The following is a 24,677-nucleotide window of genomic DNA, read 5'->3' as shown; positions in this document are numbered from 1 at the left end:
CCACGGATCTCAGATGTCAGTTCACACAATGAATATCCATTACATGTGCACACCGATTCCGTTGATCCTCCTTCCGGTACCTTTGGCTCTACGTTGATATCTGCGTAGTTTGGTGTTCATTATCATTTGTCTCTGTCTCCTTGCACAGATCCCTCCCCTTTTCACATTCAAAGTTCCTCCCTCCTCTCCTCTGTGCGCTGACACAGTCACTCTCACACGTACACGCGCGCGCACACACAAACACTTCTCCCCCGCACACTCCCCTCCGTCTTGGTGCTGTCTCATTCACTTTAGTACGCCATCCACGCACTGACTCCAACTTGGAGCAGGGGGGGCGGGGTTGGATATATACCTGCAAGAGGAGGCCACAAGCTTCACTGAGACTGGACCCACTTGCAGCGCAAAGACCACAAGCAAGAAGACTCCGAAGCCGGGAGTAGAAGTACCAACATTTATCCTGGAGCTCAGAGAGAAAAGACAAGCAAGACCACAACGTTTGGTTTTACGGACTGTCTGCTGGAGCTCCGATACAACCAATTTGTCACTCCGCTATACACCAGTTTCTCTGGATATAGCAGCTAAACAAAGTTGGTAGTAAACTCTTTGGAGTTTGGTTAGAGTCACTTTTTTTCTTTGCTTGTGAGAGTGGACTGCACTGAAACTTGGGACGGCCCGTCTAGGGTCAGGCTTGGACCTGCCGCATCCTTTCAGCGGCTTCAAACACTGCAAAAGTTTGGTCCAGATCTGAAGACTCGAGTCGAGTCAGACTTTTGAGTACACACTCAGCAGCTGCTACCCGAGCCTGCTCTAACACACTGGAGCGACCGGATAGAGAGCCACTGACAAGCCTTCCAAGAAACGATTTCAAGGTAAGGAAAGACGACAAGTATTTTTATTACTTAGCTATCAACTTTAAATGTCAGTTTTTTGTGAAAACGGGTTTATATGTTGTGTTTATAAACGGAACATTGGAAGTAATAAAGTCACGAGTTGTGTGTATGAATGTTGCTTCTGAGTTTGTTTCGGCAGATTTGTCTGTTTCAACTTGTCTGTCGCTGTCCGTGGTGCTGAAACTCTTGACGGCTTCTCCTCTGCTAAAGCAACGTGCATCTCTTGCATTTCTGTTTGCACATACTTAAGCAGCTGATCGCCTTAATGTCTGTTTCCTTCCAGATTGTTTTGCTTTGATTGATAGTCATAGCACCCTATTGGCGCTTATCTACCATCACTTTAGTACTATAGTTGTGATGCTGGGCGTGAACGATCTGATAGTACAGTTCAACGGCAGAAAGTTAGACGGTAGCAACAGGTTTCTGGCTACAACTTTCTGATTTTCTTGTATCGTTCAGATAATATAGATGATGATAGATTGGGGTGGAGTTGTGGACGATGTTGCAATATATTTAAGACCTGCACAATGAAAATCCATAAAGTTTCAGGTCTGGTATCTGCTTTCAAATGATGATGCTTTTTTTCACAAATGTGCACAGCAATCAGTCAACACACAGGATTTCATGTGTTTTGCTTGTTTCACTTTCCTTTAAAAAAAGAAAATACTCCAGCATCATAGAATTTACCATAAAAGTGACCAAATCATTGAAATGCCTTTGTCATAACATCCTTGTGAATCTGAACAAAGACCAATTCTTTAAACATTCTCCCAAGATGCAGGGAGTTGTCAGCAATCTGCAGTGATTTGTTTGGTTTTGCTGCTTGTTGTTTTTTGCTGTCACATGGATTTCGCAGCAAAGCTACCAAGAAGTGGTCATATTTTAATGCTCTCATGTGCAAGTATCAGCACCTGGCACAGCAAAAGAGTAAGCGTGAACAATTTGTGGATGAAGGATGACCTGTAATGGCTACAAAATCGGCTTTTCTGTTGTTTGCTTCAGCAAAAAAGAGCCTTGCAAAGAAAAGTGTGAGGTCAGGAAATTGTGGTTACATGTCTATCGATTGCACTCATACATATATACACATACATCAAGTAAAGAGGTATCACTGAATAGGGATAAGTCATTCTGAAAGAAAAACTTAATTGTCACAATTTACAATGATTGAGGATATGATGCATTCACCTTACAGGTGAAGCATCATACAAATGCATCAGACAAATAGTAATTTGTCTTTATTCATTTTAACCTCAGGTCAGCTTTCTGGTTCATTCATGCAAATTGCATCTGCAGACAGTCATCTGCAGCCTTTGAAAATGTCACATCTCATCAAATGTCTGCATAGTTCTTATTTACAACGTAGTCTTGGTTCTCTTACACCTAATATGACTTGTGTATCTAGTGAGACAGGCTACTACAAATACTGAGCACGGCAGCATAAACAGCATGTCGCTGATAGTCATTTTGCAGCTCTTTACCGTTTTTTCACACTGATCTGCAAAAAATAAATCATGTCTCCATGCAACACAGCCCACTTTTTAGGTCGCCTGCTTTGCAGAAATGTTGTTGACGACAGCAAATGGACGACCAAGAGAAAGGGATGGAAAGGTTGGGAGGGAGGAAAAAGTGAGAGATGTGAATTGAAAAGAGCAACACAGAAACAGAGTTCTCCTACGACAGCTGGACCTATTTCTTTTCACTGTGTGCCTCATAAAATGCCCATTCATGGAGCTTCCGGTTGTTGGGGGGCGAGAGAGAGAGAGAGACACCCACCTACACAAAGCAGAGGTCTTTGCTGTGTTCCTCACAGAGAGAAGGAGCGAGGGAGGGTTAGAGTGAGGCAGGAAAAGGAGGGTGAGATGTGAGGACCGTAATTATGCATATCAGTCTGAAAAGTGCAGGTGCGTCTAAACGTGAAAGTCGCTGTAGGCATCAATTGGACTGCTGTGTCGCTGCAATGCCCCTTCTCTATTGTTAACCAGCTGGTCACACACAAGAAAAACATGCATTTATAGCTAAGCCTAAAAAAGCCTTCTTTCTTCATACAGACATCATGATGCCCTCAGTCTATTCCATTAACAATCAGTGACAAAGTAAATAATAATAAGACGAAAGACATAAGAAGGCAGAACAATAGCCCTAAATCTGTGTGTGAAAGATGTTGCTGAGCAACAATGTTTCCTCATCTTGCCTATGCTCCAAGGAGCATCTGCCATTATTTCAGCTATTCCAGTCTGGTACAGAGACCTTGATATTGACGCTGCACTCATTCTCCAGAGAGGGTTAATCACTGGCCAAAGTCAGATTACATGAAGTCTGCATAAAGCATGTTTGCAAGTGAAAATGCTTCATTTGAATGCATGTAGCCCTTCTGCAGAGTAACATCAAAATGCATCATTTGAGTAGATTTTAGTGATGCATCTACATTACCTTGCATGCATTTGTATTATAATGCAGGGGTCATTTATTTACTCTATATGCATATTTATTTTGTTCTATGCTCTGGTATGCAATGCAAGAAATATCCCAAATGCAATGTTTCACAGCACGGTGTGTAAGCACACTTTGACATGCACACAGAGTAACCATTTCTCTTGTTTACCACTTAATAGTAGGAGTGCATTGCATAAATAACAGAACTAAAAGGCGTCTGTGGTTGCCAGGGGCAATGCTTCTATGGACGTCAGACTGACGCACATAATTCGCAGTGCAGTGTGTGGGAGGAAAGAGATACCAGCCTGCTGTGAAGGACTGTAATTGCAGTGCCGGAGCAATTATGTCCCAAAGAACTGGACATTTTAGATCATTGAATCTGCCCCGAAATGCTATGATACTGATCAGAGTCAAATCCCTGACGCATAAATATCAGTTGGACAATGGGTCCAATTAAAATGCATCTCATGAATATTATTTTTTTTTTTAAATCATTTCATTTGGAGAATGCCTTTTAAACTGCATACTGATGTGGGGTATTTTGTTCTGATTATTTAGATGCTGGAGCAATCTGACAGATTTTTCTTCTCTTTTTCATTCCCCCTCTTCCCGGTTTCATAGTTAACATCAAAAGATCTGAAACAAGTGCAGTAACTTGCAACAAAGCAGTCAAAGAAAAAAACCTGGTCAAACCAGCAACCACAGAAACAAGAACCACATCCATCTAAGCCAACCCGATGGCGTGGTCGGCTCTTACCGGCCCCTGTGTGGCCCTGGTACTGCTCTTCTTTGGATTGACCTCCTGCACTCCCTCCGGCCCAGCCTCCGCCACCTGTGCCACCCTGGAGCAGAGTCGCTTCTTTGGTGTATTCTCCTCTACTACCACCCTGCACTCCACGCCATGCTCCTGGACCCTGCAGAACCCTGATCCTCGCCGCTACAACGTCTACATGAAAATTACCAAGCCAACCGACTCCTGCGTGCCACGCCAGATCAAGACCTTCCAGTTTGACTCCTTCATCGAGACCTCCCGCACCTATCTGGGCATGGAGAGCTTTGACGAGGTTGTCAGGCTGTGCGACGCATCAACCACTGTTACCTACCTAGAGTCCAGCAAGCAGTTCTTGCAGATCCGCAAGGTGGCTGCAAAAAACGGCGTGGAGATGTTGGAGGAACAGGATGATGTCAGTGAGTTCAAGGCTGAGTTTCTGGTCGTGGGGAAGAGGAACCCAAGTATGCCTGCCTGCCAGATGCTGTGCCAGTGGCTGGAGAAATGTCTGTCCAGTAGCACCCATGATTATCCCTGTGGCATCATGAACACACCCTGCCAGTGCTGGGAGGCCCCAAAGAGGAAGCCAGGAAGCTGCTACAGAGGCGGTGTCTACGTTGAGAAATGTCTTCCTGTTCCCGGAGACAACGGACATGATGCTGAGATTATCAGTAAGTTTATGACATGTTTGGTTTAATTTACCTTGAGACTAAACTTTTTAAAATGTGAAAGAAAGTGAAAGAAAACCAAAATCTCAGGAGGTTTATCTAAACATCTTGCCTCAAAAGAACAAAACATATAGTTATTGCCTCAGTATTAGCTGTGTTCTTTTATAATGACATCCACTGGGCTAGATGGGGAGGTATTATGTTCTTCAGGACCCCACAGCTCCGCAGGGGATCTCCAGCCCAGCTATCTCTGTGTTCTCATCTTAGGAGCTGCTGCGGGTAATGATCCATGTCTGTAGAGCAGGGGTACAGACGGAGGATGTGCACTTGGCCGCCACAAAGTAATAAGAAGTAAATCAAAGGTGTTAGAGTAATTGGGGAAAAACTTCAGGCACTCATTGGCAAGACTAACTGAACAGCACACATCACCAATACTTCATTTTGTCTAAGTCAGGCTGTCAGGTGGCACGGCATCTGGGTTTGGGGAGGAATGGAGGGGATGTTTTGTGTTAGGTTGGAGGGGGGTAGAAAAGAGCACAACGACCTCATAGTGAGCCGGCAGTGGAAATTGAAGAGCAGGACTTGTAGTCGTCATAGCAACCAACTGTCAGCCCTAACACACCGCTCTTCCCAAGTGGTTAAAAGCAAACCATCACCATTCCAATGCAACATCCATCAAGTTGAGTGCTCGGTTCGGCTCACAAAGAATCGCCATGCTCATTTGCTGCATATAAAACAAATTATACTCACCCCCTGTTCTGACATTTATAGAGGAAAATATTTGCTGAGTCATACATGCTTAATGTCATCATCAACTCATTTCTTGCAGCAACATTATTTTCGAACATTGCTGAATATCTCCCCTCTTGTTATCTCTTCCTGCAGAAGGCTGGGCTGGTTGGGGCCGCTGGTCAGTATGCAGCCAGGAATGCGGTGGGGGAGTCCAGGTGCGCAGCCGTGCCTGCCAGCCCGAGGACAGCGTGTGTGAGGGAACAGTTGAAGAAGGACGGGCCTGCAACCCTCAGCCCTGCATTGGTAAGCCAACTTGTCATTTAGTCATTAAGTTTAGAGCACTTGACTGCAGGTGGCTCTGATTCAATGCAATAATCGTGCAATTTTCAAATTATCTTAGGCAAAGAACGCAACAGGAGCCAGGGTCTGCGAGCCATCGTTGGTTTGAAGAGAGACTATGCTGATGATTCGAACCTTGGAGTTGTTGCAACCCAAACAGGTGAGATCTTGTTAATGGATGTTCTACACATTGTGATGTGTTGGGGGTAATTTATTTATACATAGTGCAAACTTTGCAGATAAGAATGGCTTACTGCAACAACAAAAAAAGTGATTATCTGCATGCAACCATAGAAACTAAACCTGGACCAGAGTGCAGCAAAGTACAATCTTAACATTTTCAAGTGCTGAGGACCTGGTGTGCTAACCCTCTAATTCATGTGTTCTTCTACAGTAGATGCTAAGACAGATGAGTGGTCCCCCTGGAGTGCATGTTCAGTCACCTGTGGAGAGGGCTGGCAGAGCCGCAATCGCGTCTGTGCTACTTCCTCCTTCACCAACCAGTGCACCGGACCCCTGCGTGAGAACCGGCCCTGCAACAACACAGCCGTCTGCCCCGGTGAGTGCCTGGTTCCTCTCTCTGGGAGGGGGTAGATAGATAGATAGTAGATAAAGAGAAGCCGCCAGGTTAGTGAGGCAATTCTGAGCTTGTCAACAATGTCAACTAAATCTCTCTCAACATTTGTGCATTTAGTGCCGTGTCTTGACTGCCCCACCTAGTGGAGAGTTTACTAAATGAATGTCTGTAACGTGCAGCCTGATAAACCTCATGTGAATTCAAAAGTTTTAAACAAACTATAACTTCCTAAATCAAATTATCCCTCTATGTTTCCCATGTGTAGTGGATGGTGCTTGGGATGAGTGGACCCCCTGGAGCCTGTGCTCTTCCACTTGCGGTCGTGGCTATCGTGACCGTACTCGCACATGCAAGCTGCCCCAGAATGGAGGAGAGCCTTGCCGCGGCCCTTCAAGACAAACCAAGTTCTGCAACATCGCTGTCTGCCCAGGTGAGTCTTTCAATTTTTTCTTATTGCTGACTTGATGATATACAGTATGATGCATAAAATTATATATATATATATATATATATATATATATATATATAATGAAATCACATTACCTAAAACATCCTAACATTTATTATTGCAAATCTATGCCAGTTTGTTAATTTACTACCATGTTTACAGCTGACTTTGTTACTTGACCCTTAACTAACTGATTCTTTCTTGAGAGCTAATTAAACCACTCAATGGCATAAACAGCATCACAAACAGCAACTGCTGTGGCAGGTTGACATTACATCTGACGCATTGACAGAATAAAAGCCTCTGTGGTCATTAGTCAGCAGCTTAGTGAAAAAACGTGGGTGACTCATGCTTTTTTCATGGTCACTCAACATATTAGAAGCTTTACTATTCTGCCACCTACTCGTGTGCTGAAGGGACTTTGCAAGAACTTACAGCTGCAGTTTTTACAGTTAGTTTTTCCTACTTTTTCCACCCCAGGTTTGGTGGTTAATATTATCTATCAAACATAGAAAAAGTGATTTCGCTATCTATCCAACTTATTGCAATTGCGTGTTACCATCATCAACAATGTTTCTATCACCCACAGCTGAACTGTTAATGTCTGAAAGGGAGGATAAGCTGTAAGCAAAGTCATTACTGAGAGATGATTACATTTTTCATTCAAAATAGAAAGGCTTAGAACATTGAATCACACTTAATAGCCCTTTTGTCAAGATTGAAAAATGTATTTTGACCAATCTAACTTGTTATTAAGACTATGCACTTATTATTTCATCTAATTTGCTATTTTACAAGGCAGCCTTAATTAGCAATAGTGATAGAAGTTTTTACAACACCAATTTAATCTGATGTTTTCCTTTGGTCAATTATTATTCCTTCTCATTTATGTTTCCATGCCCTTTATTTCAAAATACCTATTATAAAGTTTTTAGAGTAGCATTGCTTTTCACTAAGAATAAAAAAGAGGCGTCTTGGTCTTCTTAGTTAATTTCACTCAACAATGCACATAATGTCCATAATGACATGAAGTTAATTTTAGTTTTGAGGCCAGTATATCTTAGAGGTTAAGAGGCACATACAGTCATGCTTGAAAGACACATATCTGAGCTCTAACTTTCTGTTTCACTTAAACTCAGCTAAAGTAGTTCATGTTAATAGCTAAATAGTGAAATGTTAATAGCATCAGTGAGTGTGCCGTGATGCCTGTGGTCTGAGGGTCCATCTTGTCCTTGCGCTGGCTGTAACTCTCTTATGTATCCTCTGCCACCCTCTAGTGGACGGACACTGGAATGAGTGGTCTGCCTGGAGCGCATGCACTGCTTCTTGCTCCAACGGCACCATGCAAAGAATAAGGGAGTGCAACGGGCCATCCTACGGGGGCTCCGAGTGCCACGGCAGCTGGAAAGAGTCACTCAACTGCTTCCTGAAAGAATGTCCTGGTAAATAAGAAACTAAATTCACAAATTCAAGAATCATTGTCTAAATAAAGGATAAATAAATTGCGCATATCAAAGAGTTCATGAAGTGAAATATTCTTTGCCTTTAGTTGATGGACGCTGGCATGCGTGGAGCTCTTGGGGCAGCTGCAGCAAGACATGCGGTGGAGGCATCCAGCAGAGACAGAGAGTCTGTGAAGGGCCTTTCTTTGGTGGAGAGTCTTGCCCTGGTGAAAAGGGAGAGCAGAAGCGTTGCAATGAGAAGAGATGCCCTGGTTAGTGACTACAATACAATGCATCAGGCTGGCCACTCTGCAATACCATTCCTTGAGTAAAGAGATTACTTATCCTTCTACTTATCCTTTTAACTTTATAGAGCCCCATGAGATCTGCCCTGAGCAGAACACCGGAGATGTAGTGTGGAAGAAAACTCCCGCTGGAGACATGGCTGCTGTGGCCTGTCCTGCTGATGCCTCAGGTAATAAGACAGCCAGGACAGCAACATGCTTTGTCTGTTTTCCTTGGAAATTTTAGAGTGTTTATCATCCCCCAATATGCCAAATACAAGTATGTACTTTCTCTCATTAACAGGTCTGCTTCTGCGCCGCTGCACCCTGGATGCTGTAGGTCTTGCCTCCTGGGAGAGCCCAACTCACATCAAGTGTGTCTCCAAGAACTATGAGAACATTCAGATGCTGGTAAGCCCTGACACTTTACCCTAATTAAAATGCAAAATGCCTCATCTGCTGTGTCCTCATATGTCTAATTTCCCAGTAGTAAAGTCATACCAGCGAATGTCAAAGATTTTAGTTTAATCTCTCAACTCTTTTTCTACAGTCGAGGGACTACAACTCCAAAGCGCAGATGGGGCAGAGCGTGGACGGGGTCGCTGAGGTGATTTCACGCCTGAGATTCTCCTCTGATAAGGGGGCCCAGTACAGCGGTGACCTCTTGGCTGTCATGGATATCTTGAAGAACACCACTGAATTGTACAAGGGAACCAGACTGAGATTGAGCAACGCTGATGTCGAGGTAAGCTGAAATATGTGTATATTAAAATATAATATAATGTAACACTCTCAGACGTGTGCTTCTCTAAGCAAAGATAGTTTCTACTTAAGCTGGATTTGGTGTCTTCTTACACCTCTGCCTCCATTTAATGATCTGCAGAACTACGTCCAGACAATCAGCAACTTACTGAAGGAGGAGCATCGTGACAAATGGGAAGAAGCACAGCTGGTACGTGATAAGAGTGTGTGTGCGTTTGTGAGTGATCCAGAGTGAAAATGAGCAGTGAAAAAAGCATACTAGCACAGCAATAGCATACATCTAAAGCATAACTTATCATTTAGTTCTACCCGCATTTCTTTTTAGATTTGTTCACAAGTTACAGTTACACCATACTTAACAGAAATGTGACTGCTCTGACAACTTGTTGATGTACTTAATTCAAATCTAATCAGTGTTCCTGCTAAAGTGAGTGAAGAAATAGTTTCTACTAATGGAGTTCCCTGAATAAAATAAGCGTAGAAAAGTTAGACAAACAAAAGACTCCCAATACAGAGGGTAAACTCACAAATTAAAAACTGGATTGTGAATCACCAAGGCCACTGCGACAAGTATAAGCGAACACTTCAAGGTGACGAGAGAGGGAGAGGGAGAGGGAGAGAGAGAGAGATTGATTCAGGGATAATCACTACGCCCACTTTGCAATCTGTGTCTCTATGGCATTCCACATACCAATGCTGGTTGTAAGGGGACACAGACAGTACATCCCATACACCTTGCGCCCACATCGCTTCAGTTCTGCGTCAGAGACACGCAGGCAGCCCTCCCTTCCACCGAGTGAGAGGGAGAGGACAGAAAAACCTGAGTATGAATCAACAGCCTGCCCATTTATGGCCTTAAGGAAGTTCTGAGGTTATTTCATAGCAGCAAGCAGTGTGGTGTTTTTTTCATAGCAGCAAGCTATGGGGTTCTTTCTTTTTTTCTCTTCACTGCAGAGGTGCTCTGAAAAAAGCATAAGTAGCTGGACTGACACAATAAAAGGAAATCTAGATATGGGCATGTGATCAGTAAACAGCCTAGCTTAAGTGTTCAATTAGACTAATTGTTTAAATTGCATATAACGTCAATATGTCCATATAGGTCCTTGTCTTATTGTTCTATTTTCTCCTGTTCTAACTCTTCCTCTCTTTCTCTTCCATTTGTTTTTTTTATCCAGATGGGTGCCAGCATTAAGGAGTTCCTCCACCTTGTTGAGGACTTTGTGAACATGATCGGTATGCAAATGAGTGGCTTTCAGGACATTTATGAAGTCACAGAGAATTTAGGTGAGCCCTAATTTCCCTATCCAGCTGCTCTCTGCTCATGTCTAATCCGGATGATTTGTCCTCTCTATAGCCAGAGAGTGTATCAATCTTAATTTTTCTTGTGAATCTGAGTCTATATAAGCAACAGCAGAATGCATCAGTTATCACTTCCAGTTTATTCCAAATTACTTGTACCCTCCAAAGATGTCGCGCAAGTGTATTTGGCATAGCACACATATTTTACATAAATACACAAATTTAAAAAGGCTTTATACAAACTTTATCAATCTATCAAATACTGTAAATAACTGTAAATTTCACACTGAGTCACTTTCTGTGACTTGTGTCACTTGTTGGAGTCAGTGAATGTGACATTCTCGCAGGATTTAGTGAAGAATGACTACTCCACTCGGACATACATGACGCATGAGAACAACATGTCCTTGGCATTAGATGATTCTTCAACCAACACATTGTACATAGGAACTGTGACCTCTGAGTGCTGTTCACTAACAAAGCCCCTGTCTCTCAATCTCTGTCCTTCTCAGTGCTGAGCATCCACAAGCGCCCGACAACAACAAACTCCAACTTCACCTTCCCTGTGAAGGGGTGGAGGGGCATGCTGGACTGGGTCAGGACCGCTGAGGAGAAGATCACAGTATCCCGTGATGCACTGTCCATTGAACAGTCTGGTAAGATCAAACAGACATCCTTTTCTACCAACCATGAAATAATATGAATGAATTTGAGTCTAAGCAGGCATTTTGTTCTTTCCAGATGGCAACGATGCTTTTGTGACCGGCATCGTCCTCTACAGAAACCTTGCCTCTATTCTGTCCTTCCAGAGGTAATACAATTTCATCGCTTTTACATGTCTGTAACCAGCCTTCCATGAAGTAATATTGTTTGCCACCAGATGGCGCCTCAATCCCTACTAATTAATTTATCTTGACGTTCTCACTTACAATTTTGTTGTAAAGCATCATGCCAAATCTTGACCATATTTATTTAACTTTAATGTCTTATATGAACGACACTGACAATTTTCTCTTTCTCCACAGCAACACTACCCTCCTCAACTCCAAGGTGGTGACAGTGATTGTCAAGCCAACCCCGGCTCTCCTGTCCTCCCCCGTTGAGATTGAGTTCCCCCACCTCCACAATGTAAGTCCCTAATGGTTACCCAATTAAATGGAGACTTACGAAAAATTTCAACCCCCCCCCCCCTTGGGGTGTTTTGCTCACACATAGCCTGACATTTGCAGTGACATTTGCAGTGACACTGTGACTTTTACGTATACTTGTGTCGGTTGAAACCAAGCAAAGATCACAGCTGAACCAAACGGTCAGTGGATGATGATGAGAAATCATGCACAGTAATTAGTCCCTGCAGCTGAGCTGTTTTTAGTTCTGTGCCTGTATTATGGTGCAGGGTGGCAAGACATGTGGGCAGGTGGCTGGCAGCAAGCTGTTGCATCTCACACGTTTAAAGTACGGCATCACAGCCTACACAACCTACTTTTTTCTGCAGAGACTCCTCACACTGACATCTCCATCTGCCTCTTTTTTGCAGGGCACCATGAATGAGACATGCCTCTCATGGGACGAAAGCGAAACGTAAGTGTTGACCACAGTTGTTTTTCTTCATAAATGTGCGTCTGTCACTCTCACTTCTATATCTTGTCCTGGATGGCCTTGTAAGTCGCACTGGCGCTTGTTGTTGTTTATCTCCTAGCTTGTAGCCAACGTCCTTTCAGTCATGCTTCATCTGTCACTGCGTATGAACATATATACCCCCCAATCTACATTCACTGGAAAGAGAGCAAAAACGTTTTATCAATTTTTCATGTCAATCATTTCCAACAAGGAGGACAAAGCATGTTGACCCATCCCTGCGAGCAAGGGCCAGGCCTCCCTTAGCTGTCTAACATACTTAATTGCATAACACACAGACATGACAACTTCAGTGATGAGCAGTGGTTCTAGTTGAGAAACATTGATCATGCAGTCTCCTGCATCGCTTTAAATGAACCACATCCTGAGAAAAGAAAAATACACAGGCATTACTTCCAACCTTAATACATACATCAGTAAGTAAACTCATTGCAGCGTCTCTATAGGTCACAGCGCAGAGTGTCAATCTAAAGACAATGGCAGCTCAACCCATCTCGCACACAAATACCCCCAACACCTTTTCACACAACAATCAGAGTCAAAGCATAAGCAAAAACAAAAACAAAAATTAATCAAAGAAGAAAATCGAATCAACTCTTCTACTTTCGGAAGGAGGGCAATGTGCATCTAGTCAAATTAGATTCAGTTTTGATGGAGGATGTGATTTATTGGAGGATGGAGAAGGGGGGAATGGCAGAAGAGGAAGCTCTGGCTGATGGCAGAGTTTGGGGTCAGTGCTTGTTTACAGAGCTGCATGTGTCTGATCACAGGAAGTGCTCCATTAGCTCCTCCACCAGTGATGCAACATTTACCGCATCTGCATGATATGACAACTCAAACATAACTCGCATTAAACTGTGCAGCCAAGCCTGCTTAGATGCCATTTCAGTTAACTGCCATAATGAGTTTGCCCTGCAGCTGAGTGCCCATGACACTCTGCACCAGGCGGAACCTGCAGGCTATGATGCCCCTCTGTATTCACCAGTCAGTCAGAGCCCGAGGGTGCTTCTCATTGCCTAACCTCCTCCGTGCTCTGTGGCATCTGCTGCTAATTCCACTTACACAAAAAGGCAGATCTCAGTACAAGTTCTGAACAAAATGTTGTAGATTCAGGGATTTGTAGAAGCTGATTTGTCATCAGACTATAAGTGCATCTCATTTAAAAGATGGCCTCAACAAGTCACTCATTATTGATTTCACCCCCTGCTTGTAAAGTAATTTATCAATTTTTTGTCCAATCAGGCTGAATGAGAAAAATTGTGACAGATATTGTACATTTATTATGTCGAAATTCCCTTTGTTTTAGTTTTAGATTGCATTAATACAATCAGTTGGAGTGTAGATTGCCTCACTATGGAAAACATATGGAAATCATAATTCAGATTGTCTTCACATTCCCCTCCTTCTTTTTCAAAAGAGGGAACACATTGTCCTTTGTCCCCAAGTGCACTGGGCAAGTGTTGCCAATAATGTCATGTCTGCTGAGGAAAGATTGCCCATAACAAGAAATCATACAGATAATGCTAATAATGAGATTTATGAAGGCCTATCATCATTAATCATGGCACAGATGGCTAGTAATCAAAATGTGAAAAGCCATCATTAAAGCCTTCCTGAGATGCAACTGAACACGTCATGTTATATGAAATAATATTTATTTTCCTCAAACTGGATAACAAATATTTCAGTATTTAAAATTATATAAAATGTAAAAAAAAATCTGTATTTTTCTGCATTGGGCTATTTAACATCCAATCCTGATGGCCCATAAGTAGAATGTGTATATATATATATATGAGAAGAAATGTCATCAAAAGGCAGTCACATAGGAGATTTGTCAGATCTCTCCTCTCCTAACCCGTCCTTTCCCTCTCCTTCCCTGTGCAGTTCCTCTCTGCTTGGGTCTTGGTCTGCTCGGAGCTGCAGAGCCGTCCCTGTTCATTCATTCAGAACCAAATGCGTGTGTGACAGCCTCTCCACCTTCGCCATTTTAGCGCGCGTCAACTTCGACTCGGTAAGTCTTCTGTCTTTTAACAATGTGTTCTAGTTATTTTGTCATATATTTGTCTTGAATGTTTTGTGTGTGAATGCGGAGCAGCTTGAAGCCTACGTATAGCCTACTTGTTGTTTTCGAGCGGTTTGCTGTAGCGCTGCCTGCCAGCACCTCTTTGTCTCCGTGCAGGTGCCGCTGATCGAAGAAATTACAGCCTTGCTGTTTATATTGAGGGGGGGGGGGATAACTGAGCAACATGTTGATATGCAGGAATTGCATTAAGGTTTTAAAACATGATCAATTATACATTGGCATGTTTTGCACGAGCGCGTTAATTGATGCTAATTTGCTTGCAATCAGCTGCATAATCGACTGAATAAATATTACGCACCTATGGGAAATAGCTTACATGAGTTGCTTGCATGAAAAATATGAAACATCGATCACCAATTTTTACGTTAATCACTCAAAATGATATTTTTTTGATATTGTGCAATCTGTCTTTGCATTTGATTTCTATTTTTTTAAGACTAGTAAACTGAATTAGTGCAAGGGAACTTGTGTGCACCGGATGCTTTAATTACCGATATCTGTCGTTACGCATCGCTGTATATCATGCGCAAAGACAATGTGTAATTTCCCCCCTTGGACTGTGTTGCCTCTAGAGCTGCTCGTTCTCCAGTTGCCGTGGCAACGGCTTCTGCAGCGCAAACTCGGCCTGTGTGCTTTCTGATAACCGAGATGCTGAGGAGAAAAAACACACACACCTCATCTCTTCTCTGAACAGCCCCCCAGGACACAGGAATTTTTTTGTGCATCTTACTGCTGCACACGCAAAAACAAAACAACAGATGTCTACTAGTTTGAGGAAATGTACATTTTAAATGTGCTTTTTTTATTTCCTCCTTTTATTTAGAGTGCAGTGAGTGGTAAAACAGCTAATGAATTTACACTGCAGTGTTTTTGTGCTGCTAAGCCCCTTCAGAGTCCTCTTTGTTCTTTCCCCCCAACCTGTTGTTTACACGCTAGATTTGATTTGTCTTGCTGTTGCCAGTCTGAACAGTGCCTCCCTTAGTTCTTATAGGCTGCACATACCCCTCCTTTCAACCTTCTGCAACAGTAAAACGGCATCTGCACCAATCATTCCAGTCTACCACTATCTCTGAATTCTCGATTACATCCACCTTCATCCTCTTGCTCCTCCTCCTCCTCCTTACTCTTCAGCCACAGAAGCTAACCTGAAAAATGCCAGAGAGGGGGACCAATGAGAAACAGATGTCTGGTCATGCATTGATGGTTCCGCCTCTCTCCCCCCGCCCGCCTCTCCAGCCATCCTTTGATGTGTGCTGTGGACATTTTCAATAACGTCTTCCTGTGAGCCATATGAGAAACAGAGGCGAGAGGCAGAGAGAGATGTAAAAAAAAAAAAACATACTGCAGTGTGTTAGCGCTCATTCGATATGGTCTGATTTCATTAGTCCTGTAGCATCATGTGTGTTGGAAGCATAATGGTCCAGAGGGAGCAGCCCAAACAGTTAGTACAGCAGATGCCCTTGACCACTGATTAATCAATATTTAAAAAAAAAAAAAAAAAAAAAAACTGCAGACAAACTGTGTTAGTTAAAGATTTCTCTGCACATTTGTCTTCCTTTGGCTGCTCTCCTATTGTTCAAAATGAGAACATGTGATTCGGTCAAGGGCGGGCAGAAGACAAGCATCATATTTAGGTCATACTGGCTGTCTGGATTTCACTCAGAGGCCCATGGTGCAAGCATCAACCCAGATATAGAGATTGGGAGGAGAGGGAACAGAACATACTGTATTGCCCTTGATATTTTTTCTCTCCCCAGATTGTGTAAAGGCTGAAGCAAAAAGCCAGCTCACCCCTCTGCTATCTGCTATTGGTTTTGAAATGCTTCCGATGTATTTAGATTAGATTTTTAAATAAATTTTCCACACCAAAATTGCCTTTGCCTGCCGTAGGCCGGACTACACCAACTATGCTTACATATTTAAAAAAACTTCCATTCCAGAGAAACAATCCTTCAACGCTCAGTATTGTATTTAAATTCCCTATCAACACTGGCAAACGTAGTAGATGCCATGCTTTATATACGCTAACAATAGAAGGATTTATGGCCATTATAATTCAAATGAAGGCCAAAGCGGTGTCTATTTCTTTCCCCTCTGTCAGTGCTAATTTGATACCTGCAGATTTATTATATCTCAGGACATTTTCTCACTCACCTTTTGAATCCACTTAGCCCTTTGTTGCCTTTTTCTCCATCAAACATTATCAAAAATGTGATCACATCATTTGTCAATAGCGGTGTCTTTATCCTTAGCCCGAACAATTTTCCGTCAGGTCACACATTTTATGGTGATGACAACTTGATCAGAGGTGTTAGATTAACTCAAAACCGTAGATAGGGATTACGGACGCAGTGAAACCACATAATTAGCTGCTGGGGCTTTTGTAGGTGTGTTAGCCGGGCAGCAAAGTCTTAAGGAGCTGAGATTTGTGTGTGACCGTCGGCCTTCCAGCAGGGAAGACGGACAAAAGACAATCCCTCCTCTGTTTCCTCCACCAGAGGTTCGGTGCCAGGGCTGTTTGAAACATGGGGCGGTCATCGCCAGTGGCAGGTGCTAAACTACTATCAGAGATCAGAAGGGCAGGTGATGGCAGATTAATGCACAGGTGATAATTGTCCACCTGTTCACTTCTGCAGGGATGAGCAAGGAGCTGCCGGTTGGCACAATAGCGAGAAAATGCAAAAACACCTTTAAAGGGGAGAGAAAAAAAATCTAAGGATGTCTGTCAATGATTATAAGGTTGCTTGTAACAGTTCAAACTAATGACTGAACACAGCAACCCCCCTGAACTGCCTCTGGGACTTCAACAACCCCGTCTTTGCTTAGTAGAGAGGGCTATTTGTGCAGTATCCTCCTCGCCTCATTTGCTGACTCAAAAGCTCACTGGAGAAACGCAGTGAACCCGACCATTTGTTTAGTTTTCCGCTCCATCTTTCTGACATGTTCACCTTGGGGTCACCTTGCCTCATCCGTGGCCTGATTGTGCCATTCAACTGTTTGCCTACAGGGAGCTGTCTGCTCTGCCAGATAGTGCACACCCAGAGGCGTAGCTAGTGTGTGCGCGTGCACGTCTGGATCCCACTGCTGGTTTTCTCTCTGCATGAATGTGTGTTTGTAATGAGCTCTAAGCGGCATGTTTGGTCTTCTCTCCTCTCTGTAGATCATGGACAAGACACTGCTCCCGTCCGTGACTCTCATTGTTGGCTGTGGGGTTTCCTCTCTCACGCTGCTGCTCCTCATTATCATCTACGTCTCCGTGTGGAAGTAAGTAACCCTACCAGCAAAGTCCGAGATTTCAGCCTCTAACATTACGTGCTGTGTGCTCTGGTTTCTCTCTCCTCTACCTACTTATCCCTAAACTCTTTTTCCTTTTCAAAACTCCAGGTACATCCGTTCCGAGCGCTCTGTTATCCTGATCAACTTCTGCCTCTCCATTATATGCTCCAATGCCCTCATTCTCATCGGACAAACTCAGGCTCGCAACAAGGTAAGGCGATCTTTCTAGCCTCTCTTTTAAACCTCTCTGAAACTCACTTCTTTGGGAATTTTGGAAGTAGCAGCGCCAATGACACAGATTTCTCATCTTTCTTCTCTATCTCTCCTTCCTTCTGGGCTCCTCCAGGTGGTGTGTACTCTCGTAGCTGCTCTCCTGCACTTCTTTTTCCTCTCCTCTTTTTGCTGGGTGCTGACAGAAGCTTGGCAGTCCTACATGGCTGTCACTGGTCGTCTGCGCAACCGCATTATCCGCAAGCGCTTCTTGTGCTTAGGCTGGGGTAAGAGCACTTGTCCTGATGGTCATATATTTTTTCCACCTTTGTTGCATCACTATTGTCACTATTGTGTTATTATCTTCTCAGGCTGTAACTCTTCCCCCTTCCCTTTTGGGCATTTTCTATCTTTCAGGCCTTCCTGCACTGGTGGTGGCTGTGTCTGTGGGGTTCACGAAAGCTAAAGGATACGGAACCGTCAACTAGTAAGTCAAGTTTCAACCTGACACTTTTGGGCTTTCTCTTTTCTCTGCGTTTATTCTGAAAAGCTCTTCCCTTTGCTCAAGCATTAATATTCTTCCTTCTTCTCTTTTCTAGCTGCTGGCTGTCTCTTGAGGGTGGACTCCTCTACTCCTTTGTTGGCCCTGCTGCGGCTGTTGTTTTGGTACGTATTCTAACTTGGACATCCCAATCCATCACAATACATACGTTTGTTTGAAAATGAATTACCTATTATAACATTGTCTCATCCATTTTCTTTCTTGCTAACAGGTGAACATGGTCATTGGTATTCTGGTCTTCAACAAGCTGGTATCCAAGGACGGAATCACCGATGTGAAGCTGAAGGAGAGAGCCGGGTAGGTCTTATTGATCTTCTCTGTGCACCAGAGTATTGTGCTTATCACCCTCATCAATGCCATTACAGGTATATTGATGATGTACTTTGATATCAAACCTCATAATTAAACCAAAAGGAAGGAATAGAGCTCTGCCAGTAGAGAAACAGAAGTCCAATGCAGCCTGTGTAATTCTAATCTGTTGTTGTCTCACCCTGCAGAGCATCACTGTGGAGCTCCTGCGTGGTTCTGCCCCTCTTGGCACTCACTTGGATGTCTGCAGTCCTGGCTATCACTGACCGCCGCTCCGCCCTCTTCCAGATCCTCTTTGCCGTCTTTGACTCTCTGGAGGGTTTCATTATTGTCATGGTTCACTGCATCCTGCGTAGAGAGGTAAGGAAAGATATTTAGATGAAATTATGTAACAGGAAGGAAATAAAAAAGAAGTCAGGTTACACACGCGGTGGTTTGAATGCAATTTTCTGAAGTTTTTCCACTCTATCCATTAGGTTCAAGAAGCTGTAAAGTGCAGAGTAGTCGACCACAAGGACGACGGCAATGGAGACTCTGGCAGTTCCCATCACAATGGCCACACCCAGCATATGGTACATTTCTTGGCTTATTGCCTTTTTTAATGTCTTGAGTGCCTCTTGCTTTTTATCCCTAACTGAATATGTGCATACATTAAGCACTGATAGAATATTTCTTATTCTTTTATCAGCAGTCTGATAACGAAAAAGATGGAGATTCAAGCAGACAAGGTAAGCCCCTTTTACATCAGCTTTTTCCTCCTACTCTTAACCATTTTCCAATTCCATTTAAATTTCTGTGAGCCTTCCACTTGCACTAATGCATAAAAAGAGAACATATTTATTGAACAATTTTTTTCAGATGTAGCATGGTTCATCATTGTTTTCCTTAACTCTCTCTTACTATTTTTCTTAAAAGGTATGAAGAGCTCCTCTGAGGAGAAGATGCCTCCTCCTCAGCTGCCTCTTCCCATGGGCCCCAACTTCCACACCCTGCCGTCTAACCCCAGTAAGAGCCACATGCAGGCAGTTCCCGAATATTCCAGCCACACCCTCACCCTGAAAAGAGAGAAGAGCCGTCTGACTGGAGGAGTTGACCCAACCTGCGGTAAACCAGTGTACGTCTGCGAGGGGGAACTCTTCAAGCAGCTGGACGCCGATCTTGCTCGGGCTCAGGCTGAGGGGAGCATTTCCGACGGCAGCAGTTACGTCCTCCTGCCCAACACTACCTCTACACTGAGGTCTAAGCCTAAGGATGACCCCACAAAATACAACATAAGTGTGGAGCAGCTGCCACAGGCCAGGCTCATGCACCTCAGCGGGCCCTTTGCTGAGCCTCAGGCTGCCTTCGGCATCAAGTCGATCCCATTGGACCAGGTCAGCGTGTCGTACTCAGAGAGAGACTCGCCCATTCAGAACATCCACAACATGTCCAGTGAGTCTCACATCACCCATAGCAGCCTGGAGAACACCTTTGAATCCATGAACTCCATGATGTCTAAGAGTGAGACCATCTCCACACTGTCCATGAGCTCCTTGGAGGTAAGCAGAGACGGACGGAATCTATGACCTCTTGCAGAATAGTTGTTTCATGCATTCTTGTGCAATGTTTCTAATATGTATTGGAAACTAAACCAACGTCCTTTCTTTTTCTTTGCAGAGACAGAAATCCCGTTATGCTGAGTTGGACTTTGAGGTAAATATTGTTTGGATTCTGGCTTTTGAAAACATAACAATTAGATGCAATAAATGTTAAATGCATTCTAGCATACACTAAATCATTTGAGAGTAAAATGTTGTTTTCTGTCTTCTCTAGAAAATAATGCACACAAAGAAGCGCCACCAGAACATGTTCCAGGACCTAAACAGGAAGCTACATCATGCTGAGAAAGAAAGGGAGTCGCCTGCTTCTGACAGCAAGGTAAAATATGATATTATGATTGTCATCCATTTCCATAGACATTCAATCATGGGAAACATAACAGAGGCAGCCTATGTTAAAAGGGATTCTAGGACATAATAATGACCTGCTAAAACAACCAGTGATTTGTTTATTAAACTATGGTTGTCATTACTTTGAGGTCATTTGATTAAGGATGTACTTTCTTCCTTCCTTCTTCCAGTCTGTGAGATGGAGTGTGTCTTCAGGAGGAAGTGACAAAACGAACCACAGTGTGAGTGTTTATATACAAACTCACAATCTCAAATTTGTACTGCCTATAAACCAGACACACAATCAGATATTACACTGTCCTCAAGGAGAAATAATTTCCCCAAACATGACTTTCATTATTAGAAAATCACCCCTGATGTAATGAAGCTCATTTCATTTTGAATAAATCAGGAATTTACTCTGTGCTGATGGGTGACACCAGTGTTAATGTCCCTCCTCTTTGTACCTTAACAGGACAAACAGCAAGGACCTCTGGAAAGGCCATGGGAGGGAGTCCGGGGAATTCAGCAATCACCCCCTGCATGGGTGCGTAAAGATCTGGAGCCCCTAGCTGCCTCTCCTCTGGAGCTGCACTCTGTGGAGTGGGAGAAGGCCGGAACCACCATCCCTCTTGTGGGGCAGGACATCATCGACCTGCAGACAGAGGTCTGAGGGGGAGGATGGGGGCCTGAGCAGCCACCTGATTTCACCTTGTTCACCTTTTTGGTTTGGGAATGGGATCCTGTATGGATAGAATAGAGGAAACCAAGTATGGGAGAAAGTGAGAATGTAGGTCCCAGAATCAATGTCTTCAAACCTTCAACCAGAGCAGGAAGAAGGAGAGTGATGTGAGGAGTGGATGTGGTGGTGGTGATGGGATGTTTAATGTAGCTTCTCCGTTAGGACTTAAAGCATCGGGTGTCAGAGGGCTCTGAAGGTCCAAAGGGTTAATGGAGCAGTCAGTGGTGACCACAGTGGGGACCAGGACTGACTATGGTTCAATTAACACTTCACTGGGAGTTTCCTGAACTCTTCAGCCTGGGTTCAGAAGATGTGGTCGACATATCTGTGCTTCTTTTTTCCATCAACTCAACTTTGGAGAAAAATGAGATATTCAACGTGGTATGTCCTCCCTGCTTCTCGGACAAAGTAGGACAGGGCACGAGAGCATAATAGACCATAAAAGGCTTGGAGTCCAACACTCTGCACTTAGATGGGCACACACATTTTGTTTTAGTGCCATGGGTTAGTTTATTTTCTCTATGTATGTGTTTGTTTGTACTGCTTCACACACGGAACTGCTTCAAACTGCCTAAAATGAGACTCTTCCTTGAGACTCTCTGTACAGAGAATATAACGTCTCTACTGGAGAGCAGGCTTTATCATACTGATAGACCTTCTCGCTGCTGTTGTTTCCATGCTTATTATTATTCCAATGATTATTGTCAGTGTTATGATTATCATTATTATTGTCATTATTGGGTTTATAGCCTATATTTAGATTTTCCATCCCCCTCATGACTCTCAGGCACAAGTTTTATTGTTTTTGTGCTGTGACCAACAACATTAGGCTCCAAAAGAAAAGATTCAATGCATCTTTAATGTGGTGTGAGCCCATATGGACTGCATCGGGACAAACATACTGAGTGGTGATAGAGGTGGTTAGTTACCCCAAATGTCCTGGTTTTCCAACATTCTGCTTCAATACCAAAACACCGGCACCAGGATGAACACAGACTCTCACACAGGAAGAGCAGTGCACTCTGGAAAAATGCTGGGTGGAAATGTGAGGAGTTGGGAGGATGCAGGCTCTTCCATGTCGTACATGTGGATTCAAGGGGTCAGCGGGACCTTTCATCATCGCCCTTTGGTTTCTCAGCCTTGCAGGACTCTTGGACCGAGCAGAGGCTCCTGGCGCTGATATGACTTCTAGTGCAGCGCCAGGTCCTTGAGACTTCAACACATTTGTGTTTTCAGCCATCAGTGTGAAATAGTGCAATATGATGGGCGCTTGATGCTCAAGCAAGACTGATATTATGATTTAGGCAGAATCTTTTCTAACCAATGTTTCAACACTTTTATACCATCTTCCTCTTATTTACAAAGCATATAGATGCTTTATGAGAAAATTGTATAACAAATCTGTATTAGTAATTCAAGGAATTTATTCACTAGAGATTTGTTAGCACACGACTTCATATTTGGAGCTCTCTGTGACAGGTAGATAAGTGTACTTCTATAAATCCAACATTATATAGAATGAATGATAGCTTATAGATCTCTCTAAAATTGTGCTTCAGGATATCTCTTATTACTCTCCGCTCTGAAGCGGTGGGTAGTTGAACCTCATGTCTTCTCTAACTGTGTGTTTTTGATAACCTTGTCAGTAACTCAATAGTATGTACTACCAGCCAAATCCCATGTCCCTTCAAATGTCCTTTCCTCAGCCCAAATCATACCTCAAGTTACTTGTATTGAATACCCATTTGTATTTCCTTGTCACAACTTTGTTAATGTTCTGTTTTACCTCCTGTAAATGTACAGTTTTCAGAGCACAAAATGAATGTGACATTTCTAATAAAACACAAATATATTACATGAAGAATGTGATCCTTCATTATTGGTGGGTAGACACATTATAATGGTGAAATACAACTTTAAATATCATAATCGGTGAAGTCTTGCTATCATCTCATTCATGACCACTGTACAAACAACTTTTTCTGCATCTGCACATCTAAAGCCACGACAGAACAAATCTGCAAATGTAAAATAAATCGCTATCCAATAAACAAAAATACAAAATTGATCATTTCCACCTGGCGAATAAGCACATAACGGTGAAATACAACTTTAAATAGCATATTGCATCATGAAGAAGGTGAGACAGAATTAGGAGAAAGTGATTTTGAACCGATGCTACATTAAAGCCTCTGGCAGACATTTTGCTCTCTAAATATAGACGTGATTTGCAGGTACAAAAACAGCAATCTCTTAAGATGATGAAAGTGTAATTCTCCTCTGTTCTATTTTCATGCTTTGCAGGGAGGCAAATCATTGCCAAGACAAAAAGCTGTGAAGTTGAGTAATAAGAAACAAACACATATGACAGGGGGCAGAATACTTGATTGTGACCTCTTTAAAAATAGGATGTGTTGTCAACAGTTTAAATTTAGTTTTGGTTGCTTTGTCTGCAGTATTTTCACTCTGCTTTCTCTCTCCTCCATATAATCATCATCTCCTGTTCTTCGTTTTAACTGAACAATGTTCTGTAATTCTGCTGCAAGGCATAAGCAAAAGGAGATTTACATCAACCATTTGTGTTGCACTGCTCATTTTGTGAGGTCAGCTGGAACACAGACTGGCTTGCGAGCATATGCTACTTTACTGCTTTATCTTTCACTGCATTTAATGTTTGTTATTATGTCACAATTTTCTCTGTTTCTATGCTTTGTGAAACATTTTGTGCTAGTTTATTGTATGTCATTTGTGCAGTCCACGCAACCTGCTTATGAGTCACTGTGGCCCCTCATTATGTGTTTCTTTAATGTACATGCAGAAAGTTGCAATCAGTGAGCAAGAAGACAAATAGACTAAAAACTGGACAGACAGATATAGAGACAGATAGAATAGAGACCGTTCAGAAAAATGGGGGGAAAGTGGAACATTCGCCTCATGTGCACATATGAGTATTATAGTATTGAAATATGTAAATATGTATATTCAATTTTTTTGTGATTAACAATTTTTTCTAGTCATTTTTAACACTACAAACTAAACATACATTTTGCAATATGACCATATCCTCACCTTCCACCTAGACAAAAATCAAGAAAAGATGACACAGTAACTACAATATTTAAGACCATGCAACAGAATAATGGCAAAGTAGACAATAAACTATGGACCAAATAAACATGTATAAGTGACAACATCATAAACCCATCATACATGTCTCTCCCCGGCACAAAGCAGACCTTCCCCATTTTCCCATGTAGACATCCAGTCAGGCAAACCCTTTTTG

The 24,677-nt window shown here is 42.9% G+C and overlaps 1 protein-coding gene across 2 annotated transcripts; it reads left to right on the top strand.

Annotated features, from left to right (window-relative positions):
* Positions 1–318: 318 nt before the first annotated feature.
* Positions 319–23,249, top strand: LOC117956996 (adhesion G protein-coupled receptor B1-like). 2 transcript variants are annotated; one of them, XM_034892485.1, is made up of 32 exons: positions 319–869; positions 3,945–4,763; positions 5,646–5,795; positions 5,893–5,991; positions 6,226–6,390; positions 6,674–6,838; positions 8,134–8,298; positions 8,406–8,570; positions 8,672–8,773; positions 8,887–8,993; positions 9,133–9,327; positions 9,466–9,534; positions 10,520–10,628; positions 11,156–11,299; positions 11,385–11,454; positions 11,669–11,771; positions 12,181–12,224; positions 14,169–14,295; positions 17,528–17,631; positions 17,752–17,854; positions 17,990–18,140; positions 18,271–18,340; positions 18,453–18,519; positions 18,627–18,712; positions 18,913–19,084; positions 19,201–19,296; positions 19,416–19,452; positions 19,640–20,262; positions 20,381–20,416; positions 20,537–20,641; positions 20,844–20,894; positions 21,128–23,249. In XM_034892485.1, exons 2-32 carry the CDS (start codon positions 4,061–4,063, stop codon positions 21,323–21,325), a joined length of 4,581 nt encoding a protein of 1,526 aa, XP_034748376.1. In that variant the 5' UTR covers positions 319–869; positions 3,945–4,060; the 3' UTR covers positions 21,326–23,249. The 2 variants fall into 2 exon arrangements, with proteins under 2 accessions (XP_034748376.1, XP_034748375.1); XM_034892484.1 differs by having other exon boundaries at positions 321–869; positions 19,413–19,452.
* The last annotated feature ends 1,428 nt before the right edge of the window (positions 23,250–24,677 follow it).

This window comes from Etheostoma cragini, chromosome 14 (genome assembly GCF_013103735.1).
Source record: "Etheostoma cragini isolate CJK2018 chromosome 14, CSU_Ecrag_1.0, whole genome shotgun sequence".
NCBI lineage: Eukaryota > Metazoa > Chordata > Actinopteri > Perciformes > Percidae > Etheostoma > Etheostoma cragini.
Note: the sequence above shows the minus strand (reverse complement) of the source record. Positions and strands in the feature narration are given on the sequence as shown.